Source organism: Mobula birostris, unplaced genomic scaffold (assembly GCF_030028105.1).
Source record: "Mobula birostris isolate sMobBir1 unplaced genomic scaffold, sMobBir1.hap1 scaffold_1175, whole genome shotgun sequence".
Taxonomy (NCBI): domain Eukaryota; kingdom Metazoa; phylum Chordata; class Chondrichthyes; order Myliobatiformes; family Myliobatidae; genus Mobula; species Mobula birostris.
Window position 1 is genome coordinate 9894 of NW_027274216.1, and position 13425 is coordinate 23318.

Here is a 13425-nt window from a genome sequence, read left to right on the forward strand (position 1 = left end):
AGTATTTACAGGGGTTCCGGGGAGTGTGTCAGCATTTACAGGGGGTCCCGGGGAGTGCGCGGGTACATGCAAGTGGTTATTTTCACAAGTGATTTTGATTCAGGCTCTCATTGCACAGGAGGTAAATTAAGCCGAAAGTCCCAAACCACACGTATCTGTCCTTCAGCTACTTGTTTCCTGAACCATCTCCAATCACTGCTTCCGCCATGGAACAGCACCGAGCTCCCCTTGTCTCTGTGTGTTGATTCTTGCTGTTTTTTCTTTATTTTCTATGTGATTTCTACCGGCCCGGGATGCTCCTACAACCATTTCCCTGTACCTGTCCCTGACCGTACCTGTGCCCATGGCAATGAACTTCACTCAACTGAAAGCTCCCTCTGCTAAATCCCATCGTACACTCCCACCTCCTACCCCTTCCCTCACTCTTACTGCTCCCCTTTTTTATCTCCCCTCTCCCTCCCTCCCTTCCTCTGTCTACCCCTCTCCTCCCATTACCCATCCTCCTCCTCCTTCCCTTCCCCACTCCCTCTCCCACACTCCTCTCCTACTCTCCCCCTCACACACCCGTGCACACCCACCTACACATCCACACTCTCACACACACCCAGACACACACACACACACACTCACACACACACACACACACACACACACACACTCTCTCACACACACCCTCACACACACCCTCACACACTCTCTCACACACACGCACACACATACACACACACACTCACACACACGCACACACATACACACACGCACACACACATACACACACTCTCACACACACCCTCACACACCCCCCCCACACACACACACACACTCTCACACACACTCACACACACACAGAGTCACACAGCTGTGTGGACTACTCTGCTCTGAAGCTGTTAAGATGATTTCGAGATGAGTTTGCTGCTTGTTCTCACACCTCCTCACATTTCGCTTGTCGCTCCACTGGCCTGTATGTCTAAACACCTGGCCAGGCAACTTGGAAACCTGCATCAATCTCTCCCACTCCCTCCCCCTCCCACCTTCCCTCCCTCTCTCCCTCCTCTCTCCTCTCTCCCCGTCCCCCTCCCTCTCCTCTCCACCTCCTTCTCCCACTCCCCGCCCTCCTTCTCCCACTCCCCACCCTCCTCTCTGCCCTCTCCCTTCTCTCTCCCCACTCGCTTCCCTCTTCTCCCATTTCCCTCCCCTCCCTTTCCCATTCCTCTCCCTCTCCCACACACTCTTTTCCCTGACCTACTCCCCTCCCTCTCCCCTCCACCTTCCCTTCTCCCCCTGCCATTCTCTTTCCCTTTCTCCCTCTCTCCTCCTCTCTACCCCTCTCTCTCCCTTACCTCACTCACCTCTTCCCCTCTCTCTTCTTTCTCCTCTCCATCTTTCCATTTTGACCCCTCTCTCCCCTCTCTCTTTCTACTTCCATTTCTGTCCCCATTCCCTGTCTCTCTTTCTTCCTCTGTTCCCCTCCCTTTCTGTCCCTCTTTCTCTCTCACCTCTCCCTCCCTCCCTCCCACTCCATCTCTCTCCCTCCCCATCCCTCCCTCCCTCCCTCCCTCCCTCCATCTGTTTTTCTGACCCCTCCCAGTCTCTCTCCCCTCCTGCTCTCTCCATTTTGCTCCCTCTCTCTCTTTCCCTCTATCATATTGCTCCACATTCCCTGTCTCTCCATCTCTCTCTCACCGTTCATCTCTCTCCTCTCTCTCTCCCTCCCTCCCTCCCTCCCCCAGCCTCCTGAGTATTTCCCTAACGTGCCACAGGGTGCCAGGGCATTTCTCACACCTCAAGATCAGGCACAAGGTATGCTGAGACAGCCGATCGTCTTAAGCCACTTTCCCTCCCTCCCTCCCCTCCCCTCTACACCCGCAGAGAAATTATTTTTTCCCTACTAGCTGTCACTCGATCTACAGCAGCTGAGGGGTGGGTGGGGGGGATGTCAGCGGGGGCAGAGAGAAGGACGGGGGGTGTGTCCTCTCCTTGTATGGCAAAGAGAGCACTTGCCCAGGTTCCCAGATGCTCAGAGGGAGGTGACACAGATTCCCTGGTGCAGAGAGATGTTGGCCCACCCCTCTCACACCCACGTGACAGAGATCTCCATCCCACCTCTAACACACTGCCCCCTCCCACCCAACCCTCTCGTTTCCTCCACTTCCTCGCCCTTTAAGCTCAGCAGCCCGACCCAGAAGGAGCCAGTTCTCGCGGATCGCTCTCCCAGCGAGCAACAGCACCCCCCCTCTCCCGAGCCGATTCTGCCTCCCCCCTCCTGCCCCCTCTCCGCCTCAGAGAGCCTCTCCGTCTGTTTCTCTCTCTTCCCCCTCCACACCCCCATCTCAAAGGAGCTCTCCCCACACCTCTCAGTCTCTCTCTCTTGTCCCCTTCCGCCCCACCCCCCCCACCACCATGGAGAACGGACACATGAAGACCGTCGAGGAGTGTGTCGTTTATTTCGGGGTCCACGAGTTGACCGGCCTCAGCCCAGAACAAGTCAAGAAGAATTTCGACAAGTATGGCCCCAACGGTAAGAGAGAGATCGCAGGAGAGTGGTGGGTGGTGGTGGTTTGCAGAGTCGTCTCGGATTCAGGAAGGGGGGGTTTGGGGTTGGGGTGGGGGTAAACAGCCGGCAAGAGGCTGCAGGCCAGCTTGCCCAGGAGAGCAGCAAGGACAATGCAGAAGGGTGGGGGGGGGGTGTTGCTGCAGTGATACCTGCTAACCTCTCTCTCTCTCTCTCTGTCTCCCTCTGTCCTTCGCCTTATCCCTACCATGGACCGACAGAGCTGCCCGCCGAGGAAGGTAAGCTCGTTCACCTCCTTGTTCTCTCCCTCCCTCCTTCCCTTCCCACCCCCCTCTGTCTCTTGTCCCCTTCCTTGCCTCTCTCCATTTCACAATTCCCTTCTTGCTTTCCTCTTCCCCTTCCCCTCTCCCCTTTGACTCTCTCTTGCCTTCACACATGCGCTCTCCTCCTGTCTCCGTCTGTCCTGCCTTGCCCTCTCTCGCTTTCCCCCAATCTTCTGACCCCCCTCTCCCCCCCTCTCCCCCCCTCCAACCTTTCCTCCTCGCTTTCTCTCCTCCCCACTTCCCCTGACCTGTACACGTCTAACAACAGCCCCATCTCCTTTCAGGCAAAACACTGTGGCAGCTGGTGATCGAGCAGTTCGAGGACCTTTTGGTCAGGATCCTGCTCCTGGCAGCTTGTATCTCCTTTGTAAGTACAGAGTCCGCCAGTAAATCACAGTTATTCACATCACCTCCTCAATTGTACACACTCCTTCCCATCTCCGTGACCCCCTCCCTCCATTACACCCTTTCCTGTCTCAGTAAACCCTTCCCCGCCTTCATGGCCTCTCCCTCCCTATATCCTTCCTGGTCTCAGTGACCCCCTCCTTTCACTACACACCTCTCCGTCTCAGTCACCTCCTATAGTCCTCCCTACCTCTCTAACCCACTTCCAGCCCTCCAGATCCCTGTGTTCCTTACCCCAAACGCCTGCTTGATCCAACATGCCTTCAGCTGTCAAGACCCTCCCTCCCCTCCCTGCCCTGTCCCGTCCCTTCCCCTCCCTTCTTGAAGACGCACTTAAACTTGACCTGAACCTTCAGGCTTAAAGTCACCTGTTGCCAAGATCTTCTTACCAAAGGCAGTATCAAGTTTGTGCTGTTAGAGCGCTTGCATGCATTTTCCAGGGTACTGGGTGTTGTCTGTAATGCCTGGCACGCGTGTGTGTGTCTGCATCTGTGTGATATTCTGAGTGTGCGAGTGTGTGTGTGTCTGCATCTGTGTGATATTCTGACTGTGCGAGCGTGTGTGTGTCTGCATCTGTGTGATATTCTGAGTGTGCGAGTGTGTGTGTGTCTGCATCTGTGTGATATTCTGAGTGTGCGAGTGTGTGTCTGCATCTGTGTGATATTCTGAGTGTGCAAGTGTGTGTGTGTCTGCATCTGTGTGATATTCTCAGTGTGCGAGTGTGTGTGTGTCTGCATCTGTGTGATATTCTCAGTGTGCGAGTGTGTGTGTGTCTGCATCTGTGTGATATTCTCAGTGTGCGAGTGTGTGTGTGTCTGCATCTGTGTGATATTCTGAGTGTGCGAGCGTGTGTGTGTCTGCATCTGTGTGATATTCTGAGTGTGCAGTGTGTGTGTGTCTGCATCTGTGTGATATTCTGAGTGTGCGTGTGTGTGTGTCTGCATCTGTGTGATATTCTGAGTGTGCGAGTGTGTGACTGCATCTGTGTGATATTTTGAGTGTGCGAGCGTATGTGTGTCTGCATCTGTGTGATATTCTGAGTGTGCGAGCGTGTGTGTGTCTGCATCTGTGTGATATTCTGAGTGTGCGTGTGTGTGTGTCTGCATCTGTGTGATATTCTGAGTGTGCGAGTGTGTGTGTGTCTGCATCTGTGTGATATTCTGAGTGTGCGAGTGTGTGTCTGCATCTGTGTGATATTTTGAGTGTGCGAGCGTATGTGTGTCTGCATCTGTGTGATATTCTGAGTGTGCGAGCGTGTGTCTGCATCTGTGTGATATTCTGAGTGTGCGAGTGTGTGTGTCTGCATCTGTGTGATATTCTGAGTGTGCGAGTGTGTGTGTCTGCATCTGTGTGATATTCTGAGTGTGCGAGTGTGTGTGTGTCTGCATCTGTGTGATATTCTGAGTGTGCGAGTGTGTGTCTGCATCTGTGTGATATTTTGAGTGTGCGAGCGTATGTGTGTGCATCTGTGTGATATTCTGAGTGTGCGAGCGTGTGTGTGTCTGCATCTGTGTGATATTCTGAGTGTGCGAGCGTGTGTGTGTCTGCATCTGTGTGATATTCTGAGTGTGCGAGTGTGTGTGTCTGCATCTGTGTGATATTCTGAGTGTGCGCGTGTGTGTGTCTGCATCTGTGTGATATTCTGAGTGTGCGAGCGTGTGTGTGTCTGCATCTGTGTGATATTCTGAGTGTGCGAGTGTGTGTCTGCATCTGTGTGATATTCTGAGTGTGCGAGTGTGTGTGTCTGCATCTGTGTGATATTCTGAGTGTGCGAGTGTGTGTGTCTGCATCTGTGTGATATTCTGAGTGTGCGCGTGTGTGTGTCTGCATCTGTATGATATTCTGAGTGTACGCGTGTGTGTGTCTGCATCTGTGTGATATTCTGAGTGTGCGAGCGTGTGTGTGTCTGCATCTGTATGATATTCTGAGTGTGCGAGCGTGTGTGTGTCTGCATCTGTGTGATATTCTGAGTGTGCGAGCGTGTGTGTGTCTGCATCTGTGTGATATTCTGAGTGTGCGAGTGTGTGTCTGCATCTGTGTGATATTCTGAGTGTGCGAGTGTGTGTGTCTGCATCTGTGTGATATTCTGAGTGTGCGAGCGTGTGTGTGTCTGCATCTGTATGATATTCTGAGTGTGCGAGCGTGTGTGTGTCTGCATCTGTGTGATATTCTGAGTGTGCGAGCGTGTGTGTGTCTGCATCTGTGTGATATTCTGAGTGTGCGAGTGTGTGTCTGCATCTGTGTGATATTCTGAGTGTGCGAGTGTGTGTGTCTGCATCTGTGTGATATTCTGAGTGTGCGAGTGTGTGTGTGTCTGCATCTGTGTGATATTCTCAGTGTGCGAGTGTGTGTGTCTGCATCTGTGTGATATTCTGAGTGTGCAAGTGTGTGTGTCTGCATCTGTGTGATATTCTGAGTGTGCGAGTGTGTGTCTGCATCTGTGTGATATTTTGAGTGTGCGAGCGTGTGTGTGTCTGCATCTGTGTGATATTCTGAGTGTGCGAGTGTGTGTGTGTCTGCATCTGTGTGATATTCTGAGTGTGCGAGCGTGTGTGTGCATCTGTGTGATATTCTCAGTGTGCGTGTGTGTCTGCATCTGTGTGATATTCTGAGTGTGCTAGCGTGTGTGTGTCTGCATCTGTGTGATATTCTGAGTGTGCGTGTGTGTGTCTCAATCTCAGTGTTTGTGTGTGCATGTGTGAATTTGAGTATGTGCGAGTGAGTGTGTGTAAATGAGTGTGTGTGAGTTTGTGTGTGTGTGCGTGTATACATCTGTGTGCTGCACGATGCGTCCGCTAGAGTTACAGACCAGTACGGATTCAGGTCCTTTGGCCCAGCTGAGCCAGTTCCATATGTTTGGCCCATGTCCCTCTAAACCTTTAATATCCATGGATCTGCCTGAGTGTCTTTTCAATGTCGTTAATGTCCCTGCCTCAATTTCATCCTCTGGCAGCTTGTTCCATATATGACCACTATATGGGTGAAGAAGTTGCCCTTGGGTCCTAATTAAATCTTCTTCCTCTCTCCTTAAATATATACCCACTAGTTCTTGATTCCCCAACCAAGGAGAAAGACTGTCTGTGCCCCTCAAGATTTTATTGACCTCTGTAAGGTCACCCCTCAGTCTCCTACACTTCAAGCAATAGAACCCCAACCTGCCCAACTGCAGCTGTAACTCAGTGCCCCGAGCCCCAGCAACATTGTCGTAAACTTCTCAGCACTCTTTCCAGCTCAATGGCATCTTTGCTACAGCAGGGCGACCAAAGTCAAACACAATACTCCCAGTGCAACCTCACCAGCATCTTGTACAACTGCTACATGACGTCCCAACTCCTGTACTCAGTGCCCTGACTGATGAAGGCCAAGGCACCAAACGCCTTCATCACCGCCCTGTCTCCTCGTGATCGCACTTTGAACCATGTACTGTACTCGTACGCCTCGGTGCCTCCGTTCTACAACACTGCCCAGGGTCCTGCCTTGAGTTGCCTTCCCAAGCCATGTTGCATGCCAGAGAACTCAGCAGGCTTAGTTGATCCTACGACATTCCCTCAATAGTGTTGCTCTATCTCACAAACAGATATTGGCAATTCAGAAGGTTAAAGGTTTTGGAAGGCAGCGAGTGTTGTTTCATATGAGGGGTGTATGGAGCACACAGAGCTCACTGTGAAAGTCCTGCCTTGGGTTGCCTTCTCAGAGGGTTTAGGCTGCAGTTGAGAGGTGTATGGGGGATGGGATCATGCCACTGGGACCTGGTGGGACAAAAACACCCCCAAGAAAGAGAGAGAGTGGGTGGGGGGGAGAGACTTTGAGGGAGGGAGAGAGAGACTGGGAATGTGTATAAGAGAGAGAGACAGACTGACAGAGAGAATGAGAGCAAGAGAGACAGGGTGTGAACAGAGGGAGGATGGGAGGCAGAGACTGACAGAGAGAGAGAGAGAGACAGAGGTGGAGAGAAACAAACAGATAGAGACACAGAGACAGATAGTGAGAGAGACATTTGTGGCAGATGCCACTATAGCGATCAGCTGAAACAGAATAAAATAAAATTCTCAAGAAGGCTTTGTATTTGTGGTGGATGTGATATATAGGGACCAGCAGGAGGCACTGGATTAAGTTCCTCGCAGGAGCTGTGTGTGTGTGTGTGTGGGTGGGTGGGGAGGGGGGGGGTGGTTTGTGTAGTATAGGGACCAGCAGAAGACATTAAATATAGTTCCCCATGGGAGGCGTGTGTGTGTGTGTGTGGTTGTGTAGTACAGAGACCAGCAGAAGACACTGGATAAAGTTCCCCACAGGAGGGGTGTGTGTGTGTGTGTGTGTGTGTGTGGTTGTGTGGTACAGAGACCAGCAGAAGACACTGGATAAAGTTCCCCACAGGAGGTGTGTGTGTGGTTGTGTGGTACAGAGACCAGCAGAAGACACTGGATAAAGTTCCCCACAGAAGGCTTGTGGATGTGTATTATGGAGACCCGAAGAAGGCATTGGATAAAGTACCCTATGAGAGACTTTTCTTCAGTGTATGGACTGGTGTATTCACTTTACCTTTTAAGAAAAAGTTTGACCCAGCAGTCTCAGGGAAGGTGTTTATGCTTTGTAGAGATATCTGGCCTTAAGTGGGAAATCGCTGCTGGTTTTTCAGGTCACTCACCTCTCTCAGAGGGAGGGTGGGCAGAGGGGGAGGATGAGAACGCAGAGAAGTAAACAAGGCAGCTGCCCCTTGTCAATCAGCCGGTCTTCTGGAACCCAACACCTCAAGACGTCCGGGGTTAGTGTGAGATCTTAGACATCTCATCTAAATCGGGAGCTGGTTCCTTTGTCTGTGGCTTGGGAGGGGTGAAGAGCAAGGGAGAGCAGGGGAGAGAGAGAACGAGAGAGAGAGCAGGAGAAAGAGGGATTAGAAAAGCTGAAAAAGAGATGAAAAGACAGAGGAGAGGGAGGAGAAGAGTGGGCAGGGTCAGAGAGAGAGTGAGAGAGACAGAGGGAGTGGGAGTGGGAGAGAGCGAGGGTGGGAGTAAGAGGCAGAGAGAGACTGAGAGATCAGATGCGAGAGAGGGAGAGAAGGTGTGAGAGAGACGGAGTGAGAGGGTCAAAGAGAGAGATGGAAATGGCAAGAGGTGGGGAGACACAGAGATAAATCTATTGAGAGAAGTTTAAAAAGAGATAGAGAAACAGAGTAAGGGGAACATCAAATACTGCTCTGGAGCAGGCTACGTCTGTCTCGAACCTTCGTGCCAAATTTAACTAAGTCCCATCTCACTCCATTCCCTGTGTCCGGCTAACAGATTCATAAGCATCTCTTTTATATCTGCCTTCACCATCACCCCTGAAAGCACATTTCAGGCGGAGTGAGAGAGAGTGTGTGTGAGTGAGAGGGAGGGAGAACGTGTGTAACAGATGAAGTGAGAAAGTGTGAGTGTCTGAGTGTGTGAGAGAGATAGTTTGTGAGTGTGTGAGAGAGAGTCTGAGTGTGTGAGAGAGATAGTTTGTGAGTGTGTGTGAGAGAGTTTCTGAGTGTGTGAGAGAGTGTCTGAGTGTGTGAAAGAGTCTGAGTGTGTGAGAGTGTCTGAGTGTGTGAGAGAGTCTGAGTGTGTAAGAGAGTGTCTGAGAGTGTGTGTGTCTGATTGTGTGTGTGTGAGAGTCTGAGTGTGTGAGACAGTTTGTGAGTGTGTGTGAGAGTGTCTGATTGTGTGTGTGAGAGAGAGAGTGTGTTACAGAAGTGAGAGAGAGTGTATGAGAAAGAAACAGTGTAAGAGAGACTCTGTGAGAGTGCTAGGCATGGGAAGAGTGGACAGTGAGCAACTTTCCCCGGGGTGGAACTGTCTAATACAGGAGCAGATAATTTTAGGTAATTGGTGTAATAAGGGGGAGGTCAGAGGAAGGGTACCTTTACACAGAGAGTGGCAAGTGCGTGGAATGCGCTGACGAGGGTCGTGGAGCAGGCGGATACATTAGAGACATTTGAGAGACACTTAGACACATGGATGAAAAAAAAATGGAGAGTTATTGGGAGGGAAGGGTTAAATTGATCGCACTATAGGTTAAAGTGTCAGTGCCACATCTTTGGCTGAAGAGGCTGCACTGTTCTGTGTGCTATGAGAGAGAAAGAGAGAGACAGAGAAGAGCAAGGGATAGATGGAAAAAGAGTGAGAGAAGGAATGTTGGGAGCCATAATATGAAGGATGGAAGGGAGAAATGGGGTGTATCTTCACCACTGAACTCAGCTGTCAAAGGCAATGACTCACCACACCTCACACTCCCTCCTGGCACAGAGATAGTGCTGTTAATGTTAGCTTGACGAACAATGATTACTGTATGACAGAATGGTGAGGAGACAGCTTTGCTCAGTATCTGACCCCAGGAGTGTGTGATGGGACGGTGTGGAGGGAGTTTCACTCTGTATCTGACCCCAGGAGTGTGTGATGGGACGGTGTGGAGGGAGCTTCACTCTGTGCCTGACCCCGGGAGTGTGCGATGGGACGGTGTGGAGGGAGATTCACTCTGTGCCTGACCCCGGGAGTGCGTGATGGGACGGTGTGGAGGGAGATTCACTCTGTGTCTGACCCCGGGAGTGCGTGATGGGACGGTGTGGAGGGAGATTCACTCTGTGTCTGACCCCGGGAGTGCGTGATGGGACGGTGTGGAGGGAGATTCACTCTGTGTCTGACCCCGGGAGTGTGTGATGGGACGGTGTGGAGGGAGATTCACTCTGTGTCTGACCCCGGGAGTGTGTGATGGGACGGTGTGGAGGGAGATTCACTCTGTGTCTGACCCCGGGAGTGTGTGATGGGACGGTGTGGAGGGAGATTCACCCTGTGTCTGACCCCGGGAGTGTGTGATGGGACGGTGCGGAGGGAGATTCACCCTGTGTCTGACCCCGGGAGTGTGTGATGGGACGGTGCGGAGGGAGATTCACTCTGTGTCTGACCCCGGGAGTGTGTGATGGGACGGTGTGGAGGGAGATTCACTCTGTGTCTGACCCCGGGAGTGTGTGATGGGACGGTGTGGAGGGAGATTCACTCTGTGTCTGACCCCGGGAGTGTGTGATGGGACGGTGTGGAGGGAGATTCACCCTCCCATGGTGCTCCCTCCCCACCAACCTTCCTTGTAGCCAGTGTCTGTGAAAACACTGCTGAGTGCAGCAATGTTCCTGAGGGAAGTTTTCCGTCTTGGCGGTGACCTTTCAGAGTCAGAATTCTCCGCACTGCCTGGGGGATCTAAAGTTACCCGTCCAGGCTCTTGATTTCCCCAGGTCCTGGCACCTTGCTTGAATTCCAGTGTACTCCTTGTTCGAAGGGAGGGCGATTGGGGGGTAGGAGAGAGGAGAGAGGAGGGAGGAGGGAGGGGAAGGAACAGCTGCGAAGGAAGTCACCAAGGCAGCTGAGAGCTCAGGCTTGTATGGGGAGACTTACCAAATAGAGTTTGTCAAACAGGCTGGAGGGGAGGAATCTAAAGAATGTTTGGCATCTGGGGAGAGAGAGAAGGAGACAGGGTTAGAGATGAAGAGAAAGGGAAAGACAGGAGAGAGATGGAGAGAGGAGAATAGTGAGAGACAGAAGGGAGAATGTGGGAGAAAGGGGACGTGTGAGGGGGAGGAGGGAGGGGAAGAAGGGAGAGTGGTGGGGATAAAGGAGGAGAAAGTGTGCAGAGAATTGGGGGCAGAGAGGGGTGAGGGAGAGAGAAAGAGAGGAGAAAGGGAGATTCAGAAGGAGAGGAAGAGACAGGCAGGAAGAAGAGAGGGACAGAAACAGGCAGACAGCAGTTTGGAAAAAGACAGGTGCAGAGGAAGGACCATTACATATGGATGGAGACATGAACAGAGAGGGACAGAGACAGGCAGACAGAGGGTGGGGTGGCTGTTCCAGTCAGAGAGATGAAGGATTATGGCCTGTAGGATAGACCTCTTAACCTACTTCTAGAATAATCGAACCCTTCCCTCCGACACACCCTCCATTCTTTTTTCATCCATGTGCCTAAGAGTCTCTTAAATGCCCCTAAAGTATCTGCCTGGCAGTATACTCCACACACCCACCACCCTTTATGTGAAAATAAACACCTAAACTTTCCTTCAGTCACTTTAAAATTATGCCCCCTTGTGTTCGTTATTTCCACCCAAGGAAGAATGGTCTTTGGCTGGTCACTCTGTCTATGCCTCTTATCACCTTATATGTCATCTCACATCCTCCTTTGCCGCAAAGAGAAAGCCCTGGTGTGCTGAACCTGTTCTCATTAGCACATGCTCCCTAATCATGGCAGCATTCTGGTGAATCTCCTCCGTGCTCTCTCTAAAGCTTCCACATCCTTCCTGTAATGAGGCGACCAGAATTGAACACAATATTCCAAGTGTGGTACAAACCGCATTTTATAGAGCTGCAACATCACCTTGTGGCTCTTGAACTCAGTCACCCGACTAGCGAAGGCCAACACACCATATGCCTCTTCTTAACAACCCTCTCAACGTGCATGTCAACTCTGAGGGATCTGCAGATGTGGGTCCCAACACTGCTGCATCCTGCCAGTAATCCTGTCCTCTGCCTTCAAGTTCGACCTTCCACAGTGAATGACATCACATTTCTCCAGATTATTGTTGAATTCCAACCACTCACCAGGGAGAAAGAAAAAATCTCCTCTCACCCTGCTCCTGTCCCTCTGTCTAAAATGGACCACCTTTGTCCCCACTCCCCATTCTCCCTTCCCTGACTGGACCACCAAACCCGTTCCAAGTAGAGGTCTGGTAAAACTCACTCTGGAACGGCTCCCTCACCTCAGTTGGGAGACCGGGAATATCCATGAAATGTGGTCCCGCCTCCACCCGTCTATAACCTCACTATTTCTGTGTTCAGTCCTACACAGTTCACCAAGAATATACCATTTGTCTTCCCAGTTACTTGCGTATGCGCATACTAACTCCTCTGAGCGACCATGTGTAATTAAACACGGAGTGACCACAGAACAATTAAACTCTAAGTGAGCCCTATAGCAATTATCTGTGGCACCGCGGTATCATAGCAGTTAGTGCCACGCTATTAGAGATTGGGGCCAGGGTCTGGAGTTAAACTCCGGCGTCCTCTGTAGGAACGTTTTTCTCGTTTGCGCATGGGTTTGCTCTGGGCGCTCCAGCTTCCTCCCACAGTCCAAAGATGTATCGGTTAGTAGTTGAATTGGTCATTGTAAATTGTCCTGTGATTAGGCGAGGGTTAAATCGGTGGGATGCTGGGTGGTGTGGCTCGTTGGGCCAGAGGGCCTGTTCCACAGGAAATAAATAATGATTGAACTCTGAGAGAGCACTGCAGGAAGGGCATCGAGGAGGGAGAGATCGATTGCTCTGACTGATATTTACTGGTCCTTCGGAATTCTCATTCAGTGTTCGTTTCTCCACCCACAGGTCCTGGCGTGGTTTGAGGAGGGAGAGGAGACAATCACAGCTTTCGTCGAACCCTTCGTAATCCTGCTGATTCTCATTGCCAATGCAATAGTCGGAGTGTGGCAGGTAAAGACTGGTGCGATTTGGCGAGGGGCAACGAATGAAGGGATTTTCCACTGTCCCATTCCTCGCCATCGTATCTATCCCAACTCTGCCAAGTGTTACCTATGCACTCAGATTCTGACAAATTCCCAACCATTCCCCATCCTAATGAATCCCAGTATCCCTGTCCCAATATTTTCCACCCCATCCCAACTGGAAACACCCTATCCCTATCCCAATAACTCCCACCCTTTCCCACCTCAGACCTAGTATCTCCACATCCCAATATCATTCTCTCATCCTGAACTAGGAACAGCCTCTCTTCATCCCAATGTCTCCCTTCTTGTCCCTACATGGAGAATCTTTCCATCCCAATGTCTACCACCCCATCCCAACTGAGAACAGCCTCTCTCCATCCCAATGTCTCCCTTCTTGTCCCTACATGGAGAATCTCTCCATCCTAATGTCTACCACCCCATCCCAACTGAGAACAGCCTCTCTCCATCCCAACATCTCCACATCCCAACTGGAAACTGCTTCTGTCCATCCCAATATGTTCCACCCTGTTCCAACAAGAAGAATCTCCTGCCATCTACCACCTCATCCCAACTGTGACTAAACTCTCAATACTTCTTACCCTATCCCAATTGAATGAACCCCATCCCAATATTTCCCACTATGACACTACTGGGATTGAACCATACCTATCCCAATATCTCCCCTAC

General features: G+C 51.3%; 1 protein-coding gene across 1 annotated transcript in view; it reads left to right on the forward strand.

The window, feature by feature from the left end:
- Window positions 1–2137: 2137 nt before the first annotated feature.
- Window positions 2138–13425, forward strand: part of LOC140192354 (sarcoplasmic/endoplasmic reticulum calcium ATPase 1) — a 38663-nt gene continuing 27375 nt past the window's right edge. The window contains exons 1-4 of the mRNA XM_072250002.1: window positions 2138–2518; window positions 2773–2790; window positions 3120–3202; window positions 12620–12724. Of these exons, the coding sequence (XP_072106103.1) occupies window positions 2401–2518; window positions 2773–2790; window positions 3120–3202; window positions 12620–12724 (324 nt within the window). The 5' untranslated portion in view covers window positions 2138–2400. The remainder of the gene's footprint in view (window positions 2519–2772; window positions 2791–3119; window positions 3203–12619; window positions 12725–13425) is intronic.